The 23042-nt window shown below is 41.7% G+C and overlaps 1 protein-coding gene across 3 annotated transcripts in view; it reads right to left on the minus strand.

Moving 5' to 3' along the window:
- Window positions 1-4974: 4974 nt before the first annotated feature.
- OXSR1 (oxidative stress responsive kinase 1) overlaps window positions 4975-23042 on the minus strand; it is a 117650-nt gene continuing 99582 nt past the window's right edge. For all 3 annotated transcript variants that reach the window (XM_073334693.1, XM_073334695.1, XM_073334696.1), the window contains 9 exons: window positions 21991-22056; window positions 21562-21684; window positions 15968-16003; window positions 13578-13736; window positions 11202-11269; window positions 9723-9775; window positions 8490-8558; window positions 7426-7490; window positions 4975-6734 (listed from right to left, as the gene is read on the minus strand). In XM_073334693.1, coding sequence (XP_073190794.1) covers window positions 6660-6734; window positions 7426-7490; window positions 8490-8558; window positions 9723-9775; window positions 11202-11269; window positions 13578-13736; window positions 15968-16003; window positions 21562-21684; window positions 21991-22056 — 714 coding nt within the window. In that variant the 3' untranslated portion in view covers window positions 4975-6659. The remainder of the gene's footprint in view (window positions 6735-7425; window positions 7491-8489; window positions 8559-9722; window positions 9776-11201; window positions 11270-13577; window positions 13737-15967; window positions 16004-21561; window positions 21685-21990; window positions 22057-23042) is intronic.

Genomic DNA, 23042 nt, shown 5'->3' on the forward strand with positions numbered 1-23042 from the left:
CGGCTCGAGCCCCCACCCAGTGACCTGGGACAAATATATACCACCCCCGCTGGGCGCCTCCAAGAGGCAATACTTCCTTGCAAGCACATAGTCTGAGTGTAGCAAAAAGCCTTTTAATAACAGAGAAACAATGTGGCATTATGTTGGGGAAACACCACCAAGAGGATTCACAACACAACCCATGAGCTAAAAACCCACCCCAAGCAAATTGGGGCATGCCCTTTCCCTTTGGGTCTTGAGTCCAGCAACCCCAAATCACCCAAAGTCCCAAAAGTCCAATGACCCAAAAGTCTCTGTCCCTGGTCAGGGCAGCCCCAGAGTTCGAAAGTTTATCTGCAGAGCTTTACCTCCCAACCTGGGTGGAGATGGGGGCCGGGGGTAAGAGGCACCTTACATGATCTGACGCTGACCGCCCCACAGCTCCATAGGGCTCCACTCCGCTCCACTCCACCAGCCGTCCCACGAACTGCTTCGCTCAGCTCCACTCCGCTCTGCAGCCCACAAGCAGCTCCCGCTGTCCCACGAACTGCTCCACCAGCCGGTACACAAACCACTCCGCATCCCACCAGCGGCTCCCACCGTCCTATGAACTGCTCCACCAGCCTGTCCACAGGGCACTCCAGCCGTCCCGCAAACTGCTCCACAATATATCTTCAGGCTCCCCCACTACTTAACACAACGCTCAGTGATTTCAGCTCTTAGTCAGTTCAGCTCTTTGGTGAATTCAGCTTATAGTAGGGGAGCCTCAGTGCTGGTGCACCATTAGCCCAAAGTGAGCTCAGCAGCCTGTAACTAGACTTCTAATGAAATCAAAATTAGCTCTGATATTCCACAGTGGAGAGAGGAGGAAGTGCAATTAGCATGTAAGGCCCTCACCAAGGGCCCATGCCACCAAGTATTAATACTTGTCCCCAGCCTCTCTCCATTCACAGAGTTTTGGAACCCATGACCCTTGCCTAGTGAGTGCAACTTAGTTGATGGCGAGTCCCTCCATCATAACAGAAGGCCAAGTACAGTTCCAAGCACAGTTCCCATAATCAGGGTAATAATTTATTCTTCCTGCCCCAATAACAGAGACATTGGGGATCCCACAGCAGCCAAAGTGACCATTTGGGCAGCTATGGCCTCATTCTAGGCGGGGTGGGTGTGCCTATGCAAATGAGATCGGCCCCTGAAGTTCTTTTCCACAACTTGCCACACCTCACCACCAGATGTCAGGGTGGAGCTCATCCTGACTCTGCGTACATAACCAACAGCTTTATCAGCCACCAGGACCCAGAGAGAAATAAGAAAAGTATGTCAACCAAAGACAAACAGCAGCTTAGGAATTAACACATATTGAAACAGAGGACGATCCAAGCAGGACAGCACACAGGATAACACAGCTACCAGCCCTGCAAAATTCCATTCACCACGTTAATGTTTTTTTTTACCGAGTAAAAATTAGTTTATTCATTACCCTGAAAGGTTTAGAAAACCTGACCTGAGGAAAGGTTAAAAAAAACTGGGCATGTTTTGTCTGGAGAAATGAAGACTGAGGGGGACCTGAGAACAGTCTCTTCAGATGTGTAAAGGGCTGTTATAAAGAGGGCAGGGATCAGTCACAAGAGGTAATGGGCCTAATCAGCAGCAAGGAAGTGTTAGAAAGTTTCCCTAATATCTAACCTAACTCTAAGGGTAGTTAAGCTCTGCAACAGGCTTCCAAGGGAAACTATGGAATCCCCACCATTGGAAGTTGTTTTTAAAAACAAGGTTGGACAAACACTTGTCAGGGATGGTCTGAGTTTATTTGGTCCTGCCTCAGCACAGGGGACTGGGTCTCAATGACCTCTCGAGGTCCCTTCTAGCCCTACATTGATTCTCATGGAGAGCGGGAGAGGGGATTTTTCCTGACAGTGATTGCCTACACTGAAGGATTATGTTGTATGTATCACAAAAAAGCAGTGTGCTTCAGTGGGCCTGGACTTGGGAGTCAGGAGGCCAGGGTCCTATTCCTAGCTCTGCTACCGGGCTGCTGGGTGACCCTGGGCATTTCCCCTCCCTCCACTGGTCCGACTTACCTATTGAGACTGCAAGCCTTGCGGAGGCAGGGATTGTCTAACGCACCTGGACAATGCCTAGCACAATGGGGCCTCAACACAAAATAATACAAGTACCACGCAACACTGCAGAAGCCAGATGTACAGCGATATTGAGTGAGAAAGCGGCCGGTAAGATGCCATCTTACAAGGCAGTATGGGAACTAGTTTGTTCTAGCCAGCTTCCATGGCACAGGGTTATGGTCTGATGAGACAAACATTAACATGTTCCTCAAAGAGGCCAAGATGGATATGCGCAGCCTCTTTATATCACTGCTGTATAAGGTTCTAGTTAACCCTTTCTCTTCCCAACGTATTGTGACATTTACACCCCTATCATAGAATATCTTAGTGGGGACATTACAAGGGCCCCTCAAAAAACACGAAGGCATATCTCAGCAAGGCCAACACATTTGCAGCGTACAGGCCACGTCACTTCAACACGAGGAGCCAAACAAAGCCAGGCAGTTTGGAAAGGTTTCAAAAAAGCAATCACCGGAATCTTCGTTAAGTTTTACTTTTTTAACATAACAATTCTATTCATTTTCGAACTCCCTTGTCTTTCCTGCTTACAGTTTTTTTCCAGGAAGATATGAAATTTCAGAGGGACTGGTTTCTTTTTGGGACTATGGGGTTGAATGTTTGAAAAATTAGGTTTATACCATAGGAAGCCAACTGCTATCTCTGTTTCATAATAGGGAGCAATAATGAAATAGGGCAACAATTTTGTGTTTTCAGCCCAGTAGCTATATGATGCAAGATGCTGACTGAATACAATTTATCTACCAACAGACCACTGGGGTGGGATGCTGTTAAAGACTGATCACTTATAGAACTATCCAGTCATTCACTTGACACACTGACTGGTCACTAGTTAATCTTTGGCACAGTGATACGAGTTACATAGGACATCTGTAGTTCAGCACCAGGTTACAGTAAGAGTGTCAAGTACTTACTTTGGAAACCTATTGGTAGCTTGCCACGACTGGTGGCCTCCTTGCATCCTCACATTCCAACAAGGTCTTTAACATGGGGCACATTCCTGTTACAACAGTCAAACAGAAGCAACTGCTAACAAAGAGGGGCTTGGAAGAACCCACGCTATTAGGGTTTAAGAGGATGAGCTGCACAATCAGAGTTAGCTGGAGACATGATACTGCAAGATAAAGAGACTTGTAGCATCTCACTTCTGTCTGGTTTCTGTAAAAAGATTTCAGTGCACTCCTGACTTCTCCTAAAATTTGAAGCAAAGTTCTCACAAATTCCTGAATCAGATCCTCTACGGTGGAGGGTTCCTGATAATATTTTAAGACACAAGAAGAAAAAAATTTGGCTCTTTAAAGTGCTATGCAAGCTTCTAACAGTGGTTGGATAATGGACTTTAAATTTGCAACACTCTTGGCTATTTCAGGACAGGAAACTGATTTTGCCCAGTCACACAGCACTTTTATAAAATAGACCAGTTTTTTATTAAGCATGAGTTCAGACATTTTGGTGTAACCCACTACAAAATGCTAAATCCCAGCTCTGCAGAGGTGAAACCCCAATGCATCCTCCCAATTCTTCACAACCCATCCCCACTATGGTATGTCTACCTGCAGCACAGCTGTGGCTGACCCCAGTCCACTGACTCAGTCTCACAGGGCTTGGTCTAGGAGGCTTTAAAATTGCAGTGTAGACATTCAGGCTCAGGCAGGAGCCTGGGCTCTAAGCCCCCAGAACGGAGAAGGTCTCAGTACCCGAGCTGCAGCCCGAGACCAAACTTCTATGCTGCAATTTTTAGCCCTGCAACCCAAGTCAGCTGACGAGGGCTCTGAGACTCAGTGCTGCAGGTTTTTTATTCCAGTGTAGAGATACCATAATAATTTTTCACTCTGAGACTCAGGTATGGAGCTTCTAAAGTTCAGTTATGTACATGAATTCTGGTATTTGTAACAGCCCCGTATACCAGCTTTCCAATATCAGACCCCAACTCTTAAAACAAAAGGCACCTAAATGCATGGCCATGGACAATTTATTCTTTATTGATTAAAAATTAGAGATACATGCAATAAAATACAAAGTCAAAAGAAAAAAGGCGGAATATTTTACATCTGTCATTATAATCTACAACACAACAAAGTTGTGGAGAGGATCCTGTTTCATTAATGTAGCATTATCCTTAGAGTATCAACTAAATTAAAAAATACCACCTGGTCCTAGGTTCAGACCAGAATTTACCAAAAACCAAATCCATTAATGACATATTAAAAAAAATATTTTTTATGAACAGCATTGGCACTTAGAAACAAAATTATCTAGCACTGTAGTATCCCAAGCAAAATTTTGAATGACTACCAAAAATGTCTAGAGATCTAATCTCAAATACACTCTAGCTGCTTTTTTTAAATTTAAAAAACATAGAAGCCTCAATGTCAGTGCAAACACACTGTCTCTGCTAGTTCTGAATTAGGGAGGGCCAGGGATTATTTAATAAATAGGATACTACATTGTTTCATTTGAGCAGTTTGAGTCTGACATTTCTCAGCAGCAGTGCACAAATGAACAGTGAGGTATTCATGGCATGCAGGCAGAAGAGAATTAATACTGTACCAAAACTATTTGGTCTCCATATTCTGTCTAAAATTTAAAAATTAGAGTAGTATCACCCACTGGCCTTCATGAATGTACAGATCACAACCAGCTCTTCCAAAGCCAATAAGAACTTTAGAGGATAAGCCATGAGCGTATTTTGCATCACACAACACGAAAAGGTGCCAAAACTTTTCATACATGTTTTAAATGAGAACTAACCACCCTGTTGTATTAAAAATTGTCATGTGCTTTATATTCCTTTATTCGCTCTCATACTCAGCACTTTAACGCTGCTCGAACTCTCTCTCATCCTCTTCTCCCATTCCCTCCCTTTGCACTCATTTAGTGATGGGATTGTGCACAACTGGCAGTCCCAGTAGGAAGATATTAAACTACAGGCTAAAGAAACAAGTGCAGTATAAAACCATGCAAAATTTAGGAAGCTTCCATAGCTGCTCATAGAGAAAAATATATAAATATATATTGTTCATTACAAGACTTAGAAATAAAAAAGTCCTAATTGAACCCAGTTGTCCCATTTTAACACTCCTTTCTGAATGGTATGCAACTGATGGAAACAGAATGTATTTCCATATTTCTGTGTTAAATTACAGGCTTACAATTTAATTGTATAAAACACTTCAAAGCCAATAGAAGATACAAAGGCGAACTGTAAAACAGTAGGAAAAAAATCAACACCATTTATTATTCACATATTGCATTACAAGTGTCTTTTTAAACTAAAAGTATAATTTATATTATTTACGTAGAAATTCAAATTAAACACCACATACTAACGAAACCTAAATGTGAGTTACATGGTTTCAGTGACCTCCTGGATCAAACTTCGACACTTGGGTCGAGAAGACATCTGAAAACCCAAGCAGTTAGTGCAGGATGGACACAAGGTCCAGAGCTTACTTGCCTAGTATACATCTACTGGCAATCCTTTTATTGCTGTAAAACAGAACAGGGACAGTTCCACATGTACCTGTTTGCAAAGCACATAAGGAATGACTCTCTTTCAGCAGGCCAGAGGAATTTGTTTTAAAGAATAATTCAATATGCAGGCTTTCTAAGTGCCAAGCAGCATGGATTTCCTCTCCTTTGTAAAAATGACTATTACTAATCTACCTGAAAGGTCAGTTTCTGGAAAGCCTCCCAGTTCTACTTTAAGAATGGACTACATCTGAGGATGTAGAATCAAAGACCTACTTTAAACAATAACCTGATCAGGGTAAATTAAGAGGTTCTGTCCCAGTGCCACACTTCGCCCTAATGTGGAATAAAGGGGGGACTTGGGGGAAGGCTATTAGCAGTTTACTAAAGGGGCAGGTGATATCAGTTTAAAGGAATCTCTCAGAAATGTGATGAAAGAGAACATTTTGGGCTGTCTTACTGTTAAGACTTGGCTCGCTGTCTGAGGTGCCATCATTCAAATCCATTGAGTTTTAAAAGCACAGCCAAAGATAAGCCAGATTCCCCAGCACGTCAGCTGACCAATCACCATTTCCATTGCTATTTCAGATGCAAGGTGAAAAAGCAGATTCAAGAGCAAAAGAAACAAAAAAGGCCTTTTAAACTTGTGCAAAAACAGCAAGTGAAAGAAATGAAACCCCATGTAAGCAAACATCTAGGCTGGATGATTAGAGTAGTGGAACCCCTGTTTCGTACTCAGTAGTATTTTTTTATTTTTTTTTTTAAGTAAGGCAATAATAAAATGACCATGCAGGCAATGAATTGTTGGATCTGCACATGTGAGATGAAGGAAATATAAAAACTTACAAGAGTTGTTTACAAAAGCAGTAAACGGAATCAGTAATTTCAGGAAGTTGAATAGATTTGTGATCCTATTTAGGAAAAAACTTTAAAGCTCCTAGAAAGTGGGCTGTAGATCAATTCTTTGGCAGTAGTGGTTTTTGTTTTGTTTGTTTTTCAGGCCAACAGAAGCATGAGGAATATGCACATATAGGTTTTCAGTAAGGAAACCTCTCCTGGGATTGCAGTTTAGCTGATGCTGAGCTGTGCAAATCCTATAAGTTTGCCATCATCAGGAATATCTGAGCCTTCCACACCAGATGCCTGGGAACATAATGGGAAAGAAAAATTCAATAGCACTACGTTATACATTATTTATAGCTTGACCTGCGGGAGTCTAGTTCAGGGAAGGGGCAGGTACAGGACAATTCTGCATTATGCTCAGCAGGTGGCAGTGTCTGAAGTTTACCTATGAGCATTTTTCAGCTATGAAGAGCTGCGCTCAAAAAGTTTCATTAACAACTATTCATTTTATGGCCAGGGTGAACAATACAGTACTCCCTGTCCCAAGATAGGTCTAAATTTATAATGGGACACCTTCAACCCCCTACTGGAAGAAAACATTCTGGGTTTTGCTACTTCTTTGCAGGGCTCCTCTGCCACTGCCACCATGCTTCTTGGGCTCAAGGACACCCTCAGCCTCCCAACTTGTCTTCATTTGGTCTGTCTTCTGCTCCCTCCCCTCTCAAAAAAACCTCCTGTCATCTGGAGCCTCCCTTTCCTCCTCCAGAAAGGAGCCCACGGCACCTCTAAGTCCCCTTACCTGGCCAAAACACTTCTACTCTTGTTGGGTACATGGGGTTTTCAAATCCGGATAACACCACCACACTATTTCAATACTCTTATTGAAAAGTTCAGGAAAGTAAGGAAGGGGTTCAGGAAGCTTGTCACTACATATGCAGTGTTTTATTTACAAAAATGGCAACTTGCTTAACAAGGGAACAGGAATAAATACCAGTTTGAAAGTGACGGATCTGTTTGCCTGGGGTTCTTCCACAATTTTCTGCAAATTAGCTGCAACTGAAATCACACACACACAGGTTACATTAGGACACACTCAATACAGTTAATTCTAAATCCATTAGGCACTTACTTTTTTAAACATTACTCAGAGTACAAGCTTAGAACATTTTACAAATACAGGTTAATGTATGAAATCTTCAGGCACATAACTAGGCAAAATAAAAAGTTATGTTTAATCTACACCTTTAAACTGTGCAAATATTATAGCTTGATTCTGAAAAGCAACCTCTGTTTATGCAGGTGTAGTCTTAAATGCCTGACTGTATTGGTAAATCAGGTTAGCTGCTAGCTGGCACCATTTCTACCTTCTAAGAGGGAGGCTGGGGTGAGCCCCTTTTCAAAACCAGTCTCTATGGAATGCAATTCGACATACTATAGCTGACGAGAAGCGCTAATGCAATGTAGATTGTTGTTAGTTTTAGACCGTTTAAGAGGATGTATTCTTTTAGGGAATGATTGTGGGAGGTGGGGATCTAAGGCTTGGCTATACAAACACTTAGTTCGCAGCAAGCTGGGCTGCAGATGTACCCTGCACTAGCCTGCTGCGCGCTGTCTGCGTGGATCCTGCTACAACCTACTAAGTGTTCTGTAGTGCACTTCGATCTACTCCTGTTTCAAAATGGGACACCAGCCAATGGTCTCCAGAAGTGAAAGGAGGTGAAAGGCAAGTGTATCCACTGCACTCCCTAGATGCTGTTTATTTTAGTTTGTACTACAATTACAGTCAACAGAACCTTTTCTTCACAATTCTTATAAATAGGTCAAGTTCTCTGTGAACTCTGGGGCTCAAATCCTCACACTCAGGCAAAACTCCCAGTGGAATTAATGACAGTTTTGCCCAAGTATGATGTACAGAATCAGGGCCTAAGTGAGCTTTCCCAGAATAACTCAGTACGTAAGGATCTGGCAATTCTCCACATGCTATACAACTAAAGGTGTTTATTGTAAAGCATACATATTCATACAGAGAAATACTATAGCATCACTTGTAATTACCTATTACTAAATCTCTGCCATCAACAAGCCCAGCTGAGATGAGTTCTTGAGACACACCATCAGCAGTATCTGTAGGGGACAAAGATAAGTACTATTAGTTTACATTACAACTAGTCTGGGACAATTTACACTATGGTCACTCAAACAACAAAGTCATAGGTACAACACTGGACCATCAAGTTTCTCATTAACCCAAATGATTTGGGAATCAGAAATTTGGCAAGGGTAGTTCTTAAAAACAAACAACTAAAACCTGCACAAATTGCATGGATTATAATTTATGATACAATAAAAGTTTGCTGAGCTGGCTGAGCTAGAAAAAATGTCTAAATGGTCACATTAGGATGCAATTATAATATATTTACCAATTACAGTTTTGCTGCTTTTCTACCCTGAGCCTGTATTGACAGGTGGCCAGACAAATTTAAGGCCATTAGAAACTTCTGTAAATATCCTCATCTGCCTCCACCCCCACAAAAATCTAAGAGGTGGACACTATTTAAAATTAGCTACATTGTACCACCTCAGTTATCCAAAGGTCTTGTAGGGACACCCAGAACTTTCGGATTGAAGGAGCTGGTCCAGCAGCCTGCCAATCCTGCATTCATGGATTCATAAATTCCAAGGCCAAAAGGGAGCATTGCGATCATCTAGTCTAACCTCCTGTATAACACAGGCCAGAGAACTTCCCCAAAATAATTCCTTTTGAACTAGAGCATATCTTTAAAAAAGAAAGCATCCAATCTTGAACATCAAGAGACCTTGATGCCATCATATTGAGTATGGAGGCAAGAACCATATAAAATGCAGATCCCAGCATACGTTGTTCCACCTTGAGCCAAGCTGCCTGTCACTTGGAGCATTACATGTTGCGACTTGTATTCTGGAGGCTGTAGACCACACTGTAGAACGCTGAGCTGGACATGGCCTGAGGGCTGCATCTTAGTCCCTCCATTGCTGGTGCTCAGAGCGATATACTTTAAAAGCATGCCCCACTGCCTCAGCACCAAACTTCCAAGAAGGTCTGATGCAGGCAGTTTGCTCTGGATCTCAAACATTTAACGAGTGGAACAAGTACACTCCAGTCGAGCACAGGCCTCAATCTGAACCTTTGCTTGGATCGCCACACATTCATTTCAATTTTTTGCCAAGAAAAAAAGAAACAAGAAACCCACCACAAAGATAGCCACCCCCCCCCCCAATTCAATACATTTAATTTCCACAACTACTCACCTCTCCCTGGGGTAAATTCAAACCGAATATCATTTAGCTCTTTCTTTGAATTCCTGTGGTAAGAATACATAGTTTTAATAAATTAAAATGAAAAAGCAGATGTTGTACAGAGTTTATTTCAGATTGTTTGGGGATTCCAGTGTTCTGGTTGAAGGGGAGTCATTCAAAAATCAGTTTTAAAAAGATAACTGGATCTTAATTTTTAAATACCAGCTACTCTATCCAACAGGGATGCACAGACAGTTCCTGGATTTGCATCTGGGAGGAAAGCTCTCAGTGCAGGGCCATCTACTTAGGAATTTGCTTCCCCCCATTGGTTTGACAGAGCCAGTGCTTGTTGATATTCAGGATACATGAGGCCCATCTATCCAGGAACTTATGAGCGCCTCCCTACCACACACACACACACACACACTCCAGTATCTGAGCACCATGCAAACATGAATGGATTTATCCTTGAAGCATCCTTGTGGGGTAGGAAAAGTATCCCCATTTTGCAAATGGGGAACTGAGGCACAGAGATTAACTAACTTGCTTAGGAAGTCTGTGGCAGACCTGTGGAGACACTTGAGAGTTGAATATTCTTTAATGGTACTGCTGATGTTGCCAATTTAGATTGTATTTATAATTGGTTTCTCTTTCTTGTACCTAACTACAGAAGAGCACTATACACAGTGGTAAACCGTTCTAAATAAGCTGATCTCCTTATACAATGAACATTAGGAAGGGCCCCCCTCCCCCATGAAGTTAGCTAAACACAGTCATGCTTAAGAAAGCACAACAGAAGGCCACTCAGTACGACGATGTCAGGTCACTTGTGCAGACCGCTGGCTGCTACTCCATGAGACACTCCCAGCATGCCCACACAGAATCCCATTACAGCTGAGCAAGTCCACAAGAGATCAGGTACCGTAAGTGCTTTTTTGTTGTTTTAAACAACTTAATATCCCTGAACACCCCTGGGAAAAATGGATAATTCATTCTTACCTACTACACAGAGTTTGGCAAGCTTCACACAAAGATTGATACCTTTTAGGATACAGAATTTGCAAAGCTGCAAGGAGGAGTATGAATAAAAGAATTTGGGCCCCCTGGATTTCCTCATGCCCTCCAGTCCCATGGCCAAACATTGCTGGGTTTGGGTCCCAGTTAGGGGGCATAGGATGGAACCTAAACTGGAGTACATGTATGGTCACCATCCCTTCAATACAACAAGGGAGAAGACATGATGATCTATGAAAATAACGACACTTCTAGAACACTCTACAGTCATCCTCACAGCAACCCTCTGAGGTAGGGATAACGTCACCTACTTATCTTACAGATGGGGAAAACTGGTTATATAATTTACTCAAGGAAACAATATTTCAGTGACAAATCCAGGATTACAATTCCAGAGCTCCCTAGTTTAACAGCCCAGGCCCTACCCACTCGTTCACACTGCCTTCCTTTCCAACAGCTGCACAGTAGCACACTTACCTTAACCTTAGCACAAGACTGATGGGGACTTTTATATCCTCCTGAACTGGTGCTGCGGCAGAGGGTGCCTAAAATGGGATTGGATTATTTTAAAATCAACTATCACTAACCCCTTTGCCCCCAGTCTTAAAAACACAAAACACAGATTACAAACAATTGAGTATAAATACAGAATACCATACAACTATCAAATACTATGTAATGTGTGGGCATATAACCACGCATTGGAATTTTGAGAGCACAATGAGAACCCAAATGAGAGGAATATTCATGTCCAGTTGAACTATACTACACAGTAATATTTAGAAAGACAATCCTGTCTGGAATTGTCTCCAGAGAAAATAAATGGTGGAATAGGTATTTGCCTTTTAGAGACACTGGAAACTGGTCAGAGGCTTCAGAAGAGGTTTTCAGTGCATTTATCAAATAATTTTTCAGGCAAATTTGATTTGTTTGGAATCTAAGATATTTGATAGAGAAGATATTTGATAAATCAGGATGGATTTTCTATCCCATGCCTCAAGATATCCTACACAGCTTTCTGAAGATACAGGAAAAAATTTTCAAAAGCATCTAAGTTTTTTAGGAGCCTTAAGCCCCACTGACTTTCAATGGGACTTAGGCGATTTAGAACATTTTAGCCACAATCCATAAAACCATAAATCGGGGGATTTATAGATTAGTAGGGAATTTACCTTTACCTAGACGTACATTCCTGAATGTATGGTTGTTTCAAAGATCCCTAACGCAATGGATTTTAAAAAGTTCTAAAAGGGGTTTATCTACCCATTTTCACTTCTGAATTATGGCTGATTATTTTTGCTTGTAGTTAGGTATTTGTTTCATGCTCTTCAGTAGTACATTTCCAGATCTTTATACTGCTGACGATAGATTTTAGGAAAGGGATATATTGTTTCATCAAAATCTGGCGGGGGATGGAATAGATTGCTCTTTCATTGTCTAAATCTTGGTCTGTATTTCACATGCTGCACAAGAGATTTTAACTTGAAGCAATAGGACAGACCATGTACGAGGCTGACAAAGCATGGAAACTCTACCCAAGACCTTTTTTCATCTGAATCAATCTCTTTTGAGCAACTTAAAAATTAACAGCTTGACTGAGAAATGAGGTATTTCACTCCATTCGATATCAATTTCACTACCTTTTCTGAAAAATCCGGGTCTAAATGCTGACCCTATTTAAAAAAGCATCAAAGATTCTGAGCTATGATTTAATGCAGCTAAGTGAATGTCTACTCCAAACTGTACCATTTCTCTTTAAGACTAGTATGTTGTCAGTAATGGTTATCTTTAAAATGGAAATACGAATTAAGTGCAATGAGATTATATAGAGTTCTACTAAAAAGAGTTTCTAGGAAAAAATGAAGACCAGAGCGTTACTTTTACTAGTAGCGTTGCCAAAACTCTTCCCTATGTGGCTATTAGAAAGAACAAAGCTAACATTGTCTTGTTAATATTAAATGCTTCTCCCCAACTGCAAATATGAACTTTAGTTTATTTTATTTAGAAGTACCATCATTCAGTAGTCTGGCAAATTTAGCAGCACTGTAAGCCAGCCGACTGCAAGACATATTCCAAATATCTCTGGAATGGTTTATTCTGGCAAATTCCGCCCCCACCCCCGCCCTTCAGCATTCACTTCTTTCCCTCCTGGGTAGGCTCTCCTAGCTGGGCTTTCCACTAAAAACAATACAGAACAGAATTAAGTTCTGTACTACTTAGCAAGGTTTTAGGTTTCCTCACACACATCAATTCTCTTCTGCACCAAATGGGAGCCTGTCAAAAAAACAGCCTCAAACTCAAAACCACAGGGAAATCTGATTTCTCTATTAGCCTTTGTTAATACGAAGGCTTTTTCAATGCACGTGTCATACATCCCTTTCAGAGACTGGGGGACCTCCTCCTTCCACCTCCCAGTTTCCTCCTACTTCTCCTTATAGACATACCCTTGAGGCTCTGAAGCTGCTGAGAGGTCTGGCCAGAACCTGCTTGACTGCCCTGTCAATGTTACTCCTTAATCACCTTAAACAAGAAGCTGCTGATCCAACCAAGGCATTCCCCTCTTTCCTTCACCCTTCCCCAGACTCAAGAATGCGCTCCCCGCACAGCACTAAAAGCCACTACTAGTTCGGAGAAAAGAAAACCCAGGAGCAGCAGATCCCTGCAGGACTGTGCAAAGCTAAGCACCCCAAAGCCATTAGGGCCTGCCTACTCCTCTTACTCAATTGGACAATTCACCACACTAATACAAATCATAAGCAGCTTTCCTGGCTTAAGTAAATTCTAGTGTGACTGATACTTTAAGGAGGATCTCCTACAAAACTGGAGATGTGTATAAAGGGTTTCTAGCCTTACCTGCCCTGCTGCTGGAGCTGCTGCAGGAGCCGGAGTGGGTGGAGGGACAGCAATTTGAGAAGGTTGCGCAGACGCCTGTCCTGCTGGCTGAGGTAGTTGAGCCGGAGTCTGTGCTGGAACATGGAGTAAATGACCTGTGGGTTCAGCTGGTGGGAACAGCTACAAAAAACAAGATGTTTTAATGAGAAAAGGAATGTCATTGAAAGCAGGTGGCTGGGCATGAAGTGCATGGTGACCCCGCTTGCCAAAGCACAACTGATAAGTTTACTGCCAGATACATTTCCATCCCCTCAAACCACAAAGTCAGATCAATGTGGGTGTCAAGAGGCTTCAATTTCTCCTTGTTCTGGAAGATGATTCCTCCTCTCCCTCATTATCTCCTGAAATGCTCATCCTCCCTATTACTATGGACGAGAAACTTGTATGGCAGAAGGACTGAATGCTACAAAGTAATACAAACCGAGCTCCTCCCTGGAAGATACAATCACATGCTGTAGTCTCCGTTTTCTTGGAACATGAGCATTATTGACGTCTCATTTGCCAAGTCATCGGGTCAACCTCTCACATTGCTTTATTAAAACTGGCTTGTGATTCCTTTCAGAGGGGAAAGGGACACAACACAGGGAAGAATTAAATCTTTGTAGATAATTATCTGCTTCAAAAGAAATATGATTCCAGGTATTAAGATGTCATTCTTAATGACCCGCAGTCCCGCATTCAATTTTGAGGTAACGCAAACAGAGTGCAAGCTCTTCAAAGCATGTAAGAGCAGCATGTTTGGGACTGGATGTATAGATTTAATGCTCTAGTCTCTGGCTGACCAAAAATATGGAAAAGAAAGAACCTAATCAGTTCTCTAGGGGAGAAGGATGGGTGAAATGTGAGTTATTGCAATTATAAATTTTCTGACCACAATTCTGAGATGGCTCCAGGGAATCTCTCTATAGTTGATCAATTTCTCAGTTGCAAGCTGACGTTAGAACAGGATAGGCTAAGCCTGGTCAGAATTCTACAGGACATGTCGGTTTAACATCCCATGTGTGTCAGGAAGGAAATAAGTAATATCTACACACCAAATCAGAAAGCAACCATATGCTTATATCTAAGATGCACTAATAACATTCTTGTGTAAGATTTGCAGATTGCAAAGAGTTCTGAAGCAAGATTTTAACTGTCATTAAATTCTTGCTCCACTACCAACTATGAAGGACTGCTGAAGGCCTAGGTCAGAGGCTTAGCTGTAGGCTGAGAATAAGTCAGACCAGGTCCTGTAAAATGGGCACTTTGGGTATGTCTACACTGCAATTAAAAGCATGTGGCTGGCCTGTGCCAGATGGCTTAGGCTCACAGGGCTCGGGCTAAGGGGCTGTTTAACTGCAGCGTAGACTTTCGGGCCCCCCTTGTAGGGTCCTAGAGCCCAGGCTCCAGGCCGAGCCCAAATGTCTACACGGCAGTTAAACAGCCTCTTAGTCCGAGCCCACATCATTTGGCACGGGCCAGCTGCGGGTTTTGAATTAGAGTAGACAAAGCTGTAGCTCACGAAAGCTTATGCTCAAATAAATTTGTTAGTCTCTAAGGTGCCACAAGTACTCCTTTTCTTTTAGAGTAGACAAACCCTTTGACTGACTTGTTTGGGGGGAAGGGATGTGAAGAACTTGACAGACTCTGAAATAGTGGATTCAACCTCAAAGCTGAAGAGCAGTAACAATCTTCAGGATTTTATTTGACAAGGAAATCATCAGAGAAGATCCCCACAAGGGATATTCCTGGTATATTATTTTTAGAGCAACTAATTTTAGCAACTAATTCACTACACAGATGAGCCTCTGTCATGATAAGCTAAATTGAAAACAACATTCCCTATAAAGCAGCGGTTCTCAAACTGTGGGTCAGGACCCCAAAGTGGGTCACAAACCATTTTAATGGGGTCGCCAGAGCCCAAGCCCAACTGTCCGGGATCGAAGCCTGAGGGCTTCAGCCCTGGGTGGTGTGACTCAGGTTACAGGCCCCCTGACTGGGGTTGAAGCCCTTGGGCCTGGGCCCCTCACACTCAGGGCCGTAGGGTTTGAGCTTTGGCCCCGCCCGTGGTCATGAGGTTCAGGCAGGCTCAGTCTTTGGTCCCCGCTCCTGGGGTCATGTAGTAATTTTTGTTGTCAGAAGGGGGTTGCAGTGCAACGAAGTTTGAGAACCCCTGCTATAAAGGTTTGTTAAGGTTAGTGCTAAGAGGCTCTCTCTAGGTAGTCAATGATTCACCTTCTAGAGAAGGAACTAGCTTCCAAGTCCTGGGATATTATTTTTAGAGGCCAATAAGAACACATTCCTTGCAATATTGGCAATGATTGGGAGTTGTCAAATTCAAAGAGCAACAACTTCCAAAAGGCCCAACTTACCTCAGAATTCTGTAAAGATTCTTTCACTCTGGGAGACTAAAAAACGAAAAAAAGATCAGTTGTTACTATAAGCTGTTTAACAAAACTGAACCTTCTGACTAGCCACGGACTACCTCAATCATGTTAATATTCACTAAATGCACATACACGTCTGGTCTGGTTTGACTGTTATCTACATATTAAAATGCACAATAGCAATCAAACCAGATAATTTCTCAGCAGCCTAGCCATGCTCTATCCCCCGAAAATGCATTGTCATGGCTTGGCTTGGCTTATTACTTACAGTTTCAATTTATGCACAGTAGCATATAATAAGAAATGCTGGAGTTGTTTACTGGCAAAGAAATAGAATATTAATGAGGACTACATTGATCTGATTTGGATTTCATTAACAAGCCGAGACAATAAAATCCGTTTTAAAGCCACTCCAACACAGAATCACAGAATATCAGGGTTGGAAGGGACCTCAGGAGGTCATCTAGTCCAACCCCCTGCTCAAAGCAGGACCAATCCCCAACTAACATAACAGTCTGCAAAACAATTAGAATATTAAAGGTGTCATAAGCATTCGATACATTAGAAAGTTGAAGTCATAAGCAATATACACGACAGTGAAAAACAATTCCCAAGAACGATAAGGTATTTTTTCCTATCTACAGTTGAAACAATGAACAAATAGTCTTTTATTTTATATTTGGGAAACAATACTACCTTTTCCTATTAGTTATAAATTTCTGTTATGGTTATGCCTAGGACCCTCAAAGGTGTCAGAAAAGAAGTGGAAGAGACAGAGTAAAAGGGAATTATTATTCAAATTAACTAGATTTGGGACACTCTGTGTTAGGTGCTATACAAACATGGGACAGTCCCTGCCCCGAAGAATTTATAGCCTAAAACAGTGTTTCTCAACCTTTTTGTGCTGGCGACCCACTTTGGACTTACCCAGATTTGAAAAGGTAGGTAGAGCCCTGCGCGGATACAAAATTTATATCCGTGGATAGAGGTATCTACGGTTATAAAGCAGATATCCACGGAGTTGCAGGGCTCTAGCGACAACGAGAGAGACCAGCAGGGCCATGGACTACAGCGGTGAAAGCAGCAGTATGTTGGGCAGTCGCTTGCAGGAGCCAGTGCCCAGCCTGGGCAGCTCCTCCAGCGTGGCTGTTCCACCCCCAGCCCTACACACTAGAGGGGCACCAGGCTCACCAGCAGCTGTCCCTGGTCATGCTTGTGTGCAATCAGCTTGCACGCTCCCAGATAGGAGTCTTGGTCGTCACTAAAGCTCCGAAACTCCGCAAATATCTGCTTTATATCCACGTGGGGCTCTAACACTGAGGGGCTGAAGCCCCCGGGAGCTGACAGACGAATCCTCAGCCCCGCCACCAGAGGCTAACAGATGGAGCCCGTAACCCCCCCCAAACTTGTCCCACAATCCCCCTGGAGGTCATGACCCCCGCATTGAGAAACAAGAGTCTAAAAAATGGGGCTGAGGTTGGGATAATAACGTAATACTACATGTGGTATTACTGGAAGCAGAGGGTAACAAGGTGACTCTCAGTCCTGGGCCCTCCGTGAACTATCACACTGCCATTTGGATGAGACCCAAAACTGAGATCCTAATCCCTTTCTGGTTGTCAGAGATGCCACCATGTTTTTGGAAGAGTAGATGTTAACCCCCTTATTTTGGCCAAATTGCCACTTCGGGTGATTTAAATTCGGCTTCCTTATATTCCTCATGCAATTTTAACTCGATAAGGTATCTTTACTCCCTGAACTAAGTTGTTCAACAGAATTGCTTCTTTTAAATAGCTGTCACATTTCATTCTGGATATGACTGCCTTTTAATGTTAACATTTTTTAAATAAAGTGACAGCTTGCAAAGTAAAGCAACAGATATGCAGTTTGGGACCCTGTTGGATGAAAGCTTCTACATAAATGAAATTAATCTTGGATATTTTTCTACTTCCATCTTTAAAGAAAACTAAGCTCATTTAATATTTATAGATGTTTTCTACAAATCTGCTTTCTTATTCACCAGCATTACTTATGCTCACACTTCAACAGCAGACAAACTAATGGCATTTCTATTCATTATTAGAAACGAAAACTAATGAAAATTCCAACTACTATCCCATTGAGCAAACTGGCTCAACTTTTACTTTCTGACAGAGATGCTAATTGAGCGGCTTGATTCCTCTGGAGTTTGAAAATTCAAATTAAAGATAAATCACAATGCACATGCTCTTAAAATGATTTACCTTCCACTATAAAATGAATGTATCAGTGTATAATGGCACCCTGCATGTTCACGCTCACTAGTTAATCACAACACTTCAGTAATTACTTTTGCATTCTTTAAGTGAGCTAATACACTTTAAAAACAAACCCAGAGTTGTGTATAACATGATGATATCCTTAACATATAATCCTATTTTTTTAATCCTTGTCCTGCCTCTTCCCTTCTTTGTCTTGTTTGTATTCTTATTGCCCTCACCTGCCCTGTGTTTAGATTGTAAGCTTTGGAGAAGGGACCAGGTCTCCATGCAGTGTCTAGCGTACTTTTGAGCTCTCAGACAAACAGTGCTTCTAAGCTACACCGACTCATTTCTTGGGGTATTCAGACTCTTGGAAATGTGCATTTTAGAACAAATGAAGGGCTACAGTAAAGCTGCGTGCTACAGAGGAAAAGGGTCTGTGGGAATAATGCCAAACAATTTTTCTACATCTTGCTCGGGAACATGTCAAGTGAGGCTTAATGGTGGGATGGATTTCAGATTTTACCTTTCCACCTGGATTACTCTCTTCTCCTGGCGCAGTCAGCATTTGATCACAGTGGAGTTCCTCCTACACAGTATTCTCTGCAACCGACTGGTCTGCAAATAAGACCTTTGTACTTTCTTTGGTGGAGAGGCTCTGGTAGTACGTTACAAATTGGCCAAAGTCAGTCTCGGATATTTGAAAATGGTATCTCCAGACACTGTTGCTACCTTCTGGCATTAGTTAGGCTAGTGGCAAGATGAGCCTTTTGCTCTTATGTTGTACTGTTAATTTTATTATTAGGTGCCCCTCTGAAATCTCCCACCCAAATATTGACCCAGCCTGACCCTGATTCACTTGTGAGATCTGAATGGACCACAGTACAAGGAATAATGTGTTCCGTTTTCAAAGAATCTTTAGCTAGTCCAAACATTTGGAATGGAGATTATAAATGAAGGGCTCAATTTTCTCTCACTCAAAATCAAAACAAATAAGCCATGTTTAAAACACAATAGGGGCCAGTGTTAAATCAGGGTATCGTGATTTCAGAGACAAGATGTATCGGAACAAAATTTTAATTTTCTCTGAAACAAGGTTTGAAATATCAGCCTCCTTTAAAATTAACCTTATAATTTAAAATATAGGGAGAAAGTATTTTATAGCTGAGAGTGTCCTAGATTAAGATTTTCAGAATTATCTATCTTATATGGTAAGATCATCCGTGGATGAGTAGTAACAGTCTGACCATAAAGAGGAAGATAGTCAAATTTGTAACTGGAAAGCTAACATAAAAACAGAGTTACTGTAACCACCAAGCACATTAGAAAAGTGTGTAAAGGTAATATTAACAAGCACCGTTTTTGAAGAATTCCAAGCTTGCGAAAAACAATTTTGCAGAGACTTAAGGAAATTTCTACACAGATCATAAATAGAAGGGATGTAATGAACCAGAAGATGGAAATGAGAAAGATGAAAGGTTTAAAGGGGCAAATGTTCAAACAACACCCCGAGAGAAAATAACTTTAGGACAAGAGTATTTGAAGAAGTCTCCAGAAGCTCATTCTTTGGCTCTCCTTTGTTAAATCTGACAACCGTTAAAATCCACGTGTTGCTATGAAAGGGAAGAATTACATTCAGAAAACATCTTTGAAGTGGTAGTGTTTGGAATGATGAGCATACATATCATTGAAGATTTAAGATCTACAAAGGATTTAACACTTCAAGTTTTACACCTGTTTTTTTAAACATAAAATATAATATTGTAAAATCCGTAGCTACTCAGGACTTCACGGATGCCACTTGATTGCCCACTGGGGCCATGCAAGTCCATGGCAACTGCTGGGATAGAACTGTTCCACCCGTCCAATCACAAGTCCCAATTACTTGAGCTAAGGGAGAAGGTTGGCTGTGCAAGACCGATGATGCTGTTGAGCAGTGCTGATTCTATCATGTAGGAGGCAGTGATATCAATATCAATCAGTTCAATACAGTACTTAAGACAATGTTACAAAAACAATCTCAGGTAGTTTATACTACTGGAGTTTTAAATTAGCCACAAGAATATCCTGATGCTCTGTTAATCCACTGGACTGGAACCCAAAGGATCTGGATTCATATCCCCAGCTCTACTACAGACTTGTGACTTTTCCAAAGTTGCACACAAGCCCTGTGCCTCAGGACTGCATCGTAAAATAGGGATACTACTACTTCTCCCATCCTGTCTCTCTCATGTCTGGTTAGACTGTAAACTCTCCGGGACAAGGACTTGTTAGGATATAGATATTCAGGCCTGTCTGTAAAGGCCAAACTCTAAGAATTTAGGTGTATTCTTATCACTTAGCTAGTTCTAGAGGTATAAAAGAAAGAATCAAAATCACTGACTGTATAAGGCCTTTTCTTACTATGACAGTCTGAAGCCCTGTTCTTAGGCAAAGATCTTTGGCTACGCAGCAGAGGCAGCCATAAGCTGCGAAGCGAATTTTGGTCACATCTTTACATTCCAAACTAGTCTCACTGAAATAAGGTGCTATTGGGCTCTTAGGAATACAATCCTGTCCTGATAGTGCCTATCACCTCCAGAGAAAGGGAAGTGCCTAGAAAATGTAAAAGGAAACTTAGTTTGATAGCATCCTGCCTGGCAAGAACTCAGTGATCAATAGCTGGGATGTGAAATCCTCATTTCTGTGTTCTTCTATCATTGTAGCCCCCTCATCTCCCTATTGTTTGTCTGTATAATCTCGGTCTGGTTCTGTGATTGTTCCTGTCTGCCGTATAATTAATTTTGCTGGGTGTAAACTAATTAAGGTGGTGGGATATAATTGGTTACATAATCATGTTACAATATGTTAGGATTGGTTAGTTAAATTTCAGGAAAATGATTGCTTAAGGTATCACTAAACAGAACTCAAGTTGTACTATACAGTCTGCAGTCAATCAGGAAGTATGGCGGGAGGGGAGGCAATGGGAACAGGAAATGGGGGTGGGGAAATCGGAATCATGTTTTGCTAAGGGGGGGGAATTGGAACAGGGACACAGGTAAGGCTCTGTGGTGCCAGAGCTGGGAAGGGGGACACTAAGGAAGGAAACTGGAATCATGCTTGCTGGAAGTTCACCCCAATAAACATTGAATTGTTTGCACCTTTGGACTTCGGGTATTGTTGCTCTCTGTTCATGCGAGAAGGACCAGGGAAGTAAGCGGGTGAAGGAATAAGCCCCTAACAGGACTGTCTTACTGTGTATGTGTAACATTTCACACAATGTGGTTCTGAAGACTGCTGCAGCATCTAGGCACTACTGCAATACAAATAATACAACTGTTGCAGAACCCAGAGGCTCACCCTGAGCTGTGAAATTGCTGCTCTGCCTTCCTCACTTTCTTCATCTAGTTCATCATCACTCCACTCCCAGCCACCGTCTTCAGTCTTATGAAGACGCCCACTGGAACCTGGGACCCTCCGGACCTGTTCAGCAGAGAGACAAACCAATGCTGTATGAAGCAGATGATTCTAATGGTCTTTTTTAGGAAAAATGTGTCCAAACATCATCTAAGCTGTCATCCTGGAGTCTAACAGGAACTGATAAGAGATCAGTTAGTTTATATCTAGAGGGCATTAGAATATCACAATGCTAACTAAGAATTAGTCCAAAAAATTTTGAGCACAGTTTTAAGCATAAAAAACTAGCAGAACTGTGACATCCATTGTTAAACAAAGGCGGTCACTGTCCATTTGCACAAAGGTGGTCACTGTCCATTTGCATCTTGGTACCTTTTTAGCTCTTTCAGTGATTGTTGGTGCTCTCTGCAACATCTTTTCTTGTAGAAATTCTTTATTCTGGAAAAGAAAAAGATTTTAAGTATCTAATTCACTCTTCTACTGTTGAAAGTCATTTTATGGCTAAAGCATTTTTTGGCCATAAAAACCACTTTCAATCTAATTTTAATAAAACCAGGAAGACACATGCTGTTTGGGAGCCAACATCGTTCTTTCTAAGAACATCTGCGAGATGTAACAAGAAGCAATCCACCATTCATTCCCTGGGACTGCAGTCAGAATTTCTCTAATATGCATGCTAATCCTATATAACTTTTCATCTGTGATAGATTTCCCACTGCAAAATGATATAGGATTAGCAAGCAAGAAGTGGTATACAAGAAACTTTGATTTTCCTTAAAATTCAACTGAATCACTGCAAAATCACTGCCCCCCCCCCCCACCTAAAAGGGTACCTTGACTTAAAGCCTAGAACAAGATAGAAAGAAATACTCTGCCCTGATCCAGTGACAGATTTAAGGTCTGGTATCTTGCAACCCACCCTTTGGGTCTAGAAATGGGAGTTTATACCATTTGGTATGGGAGACGCCCAGCTTTCAAAAGCATACAGCACTTGCTACTAGTTTTGGAGAGCCCTGAAACACTTGACCTTATTTATGGCATAATACAGTAGAACCTCAGATTTACAAACACCTCAGGTATGGAGGTTGTTCGTAACTCTGAACAAAACGTTATGGTTGTTCTTTCAAAAGTTTACAACTGAACATTGACTTAATACAGCTTTGAAACTTTACTACGAAGAAGAAAAATGCTGCTTTTAACCATCTTAATTTAAATGAAATAAGCACAAAAAGTTTCCTTATGTCAATTTTGTTTTAAACTTTCCCTTTATGTTTTTAGTAGTTTATGTTTAACACAGTACTGTACTTGTTTTTTTTTGGGTCTCTGCTGCTACCTGATTGTGTACTTCCAGTTCCAAATGAGATGTGTGGTTGACCAGTCAGTTCATAACTCTGGTGTTCATAACTCTGAGGGTTCTACTGTAC

Source organism: Lepidochelys kempii, chromosome 2, assembly GCF_965140265.1.
Source record: "Lepidochelys kempii isolate rLepKem1 chromosome 2, rLepKem1.hap2, whole genome shotgun sequence".
In the NCBI taxonomy this organism is placed as follows: domain Eukaryota; kingdom Metazoa; phylum Chordata; order Testudines; family Cheloniidae; genus Lepidochelys; species Lepidochelys kempii.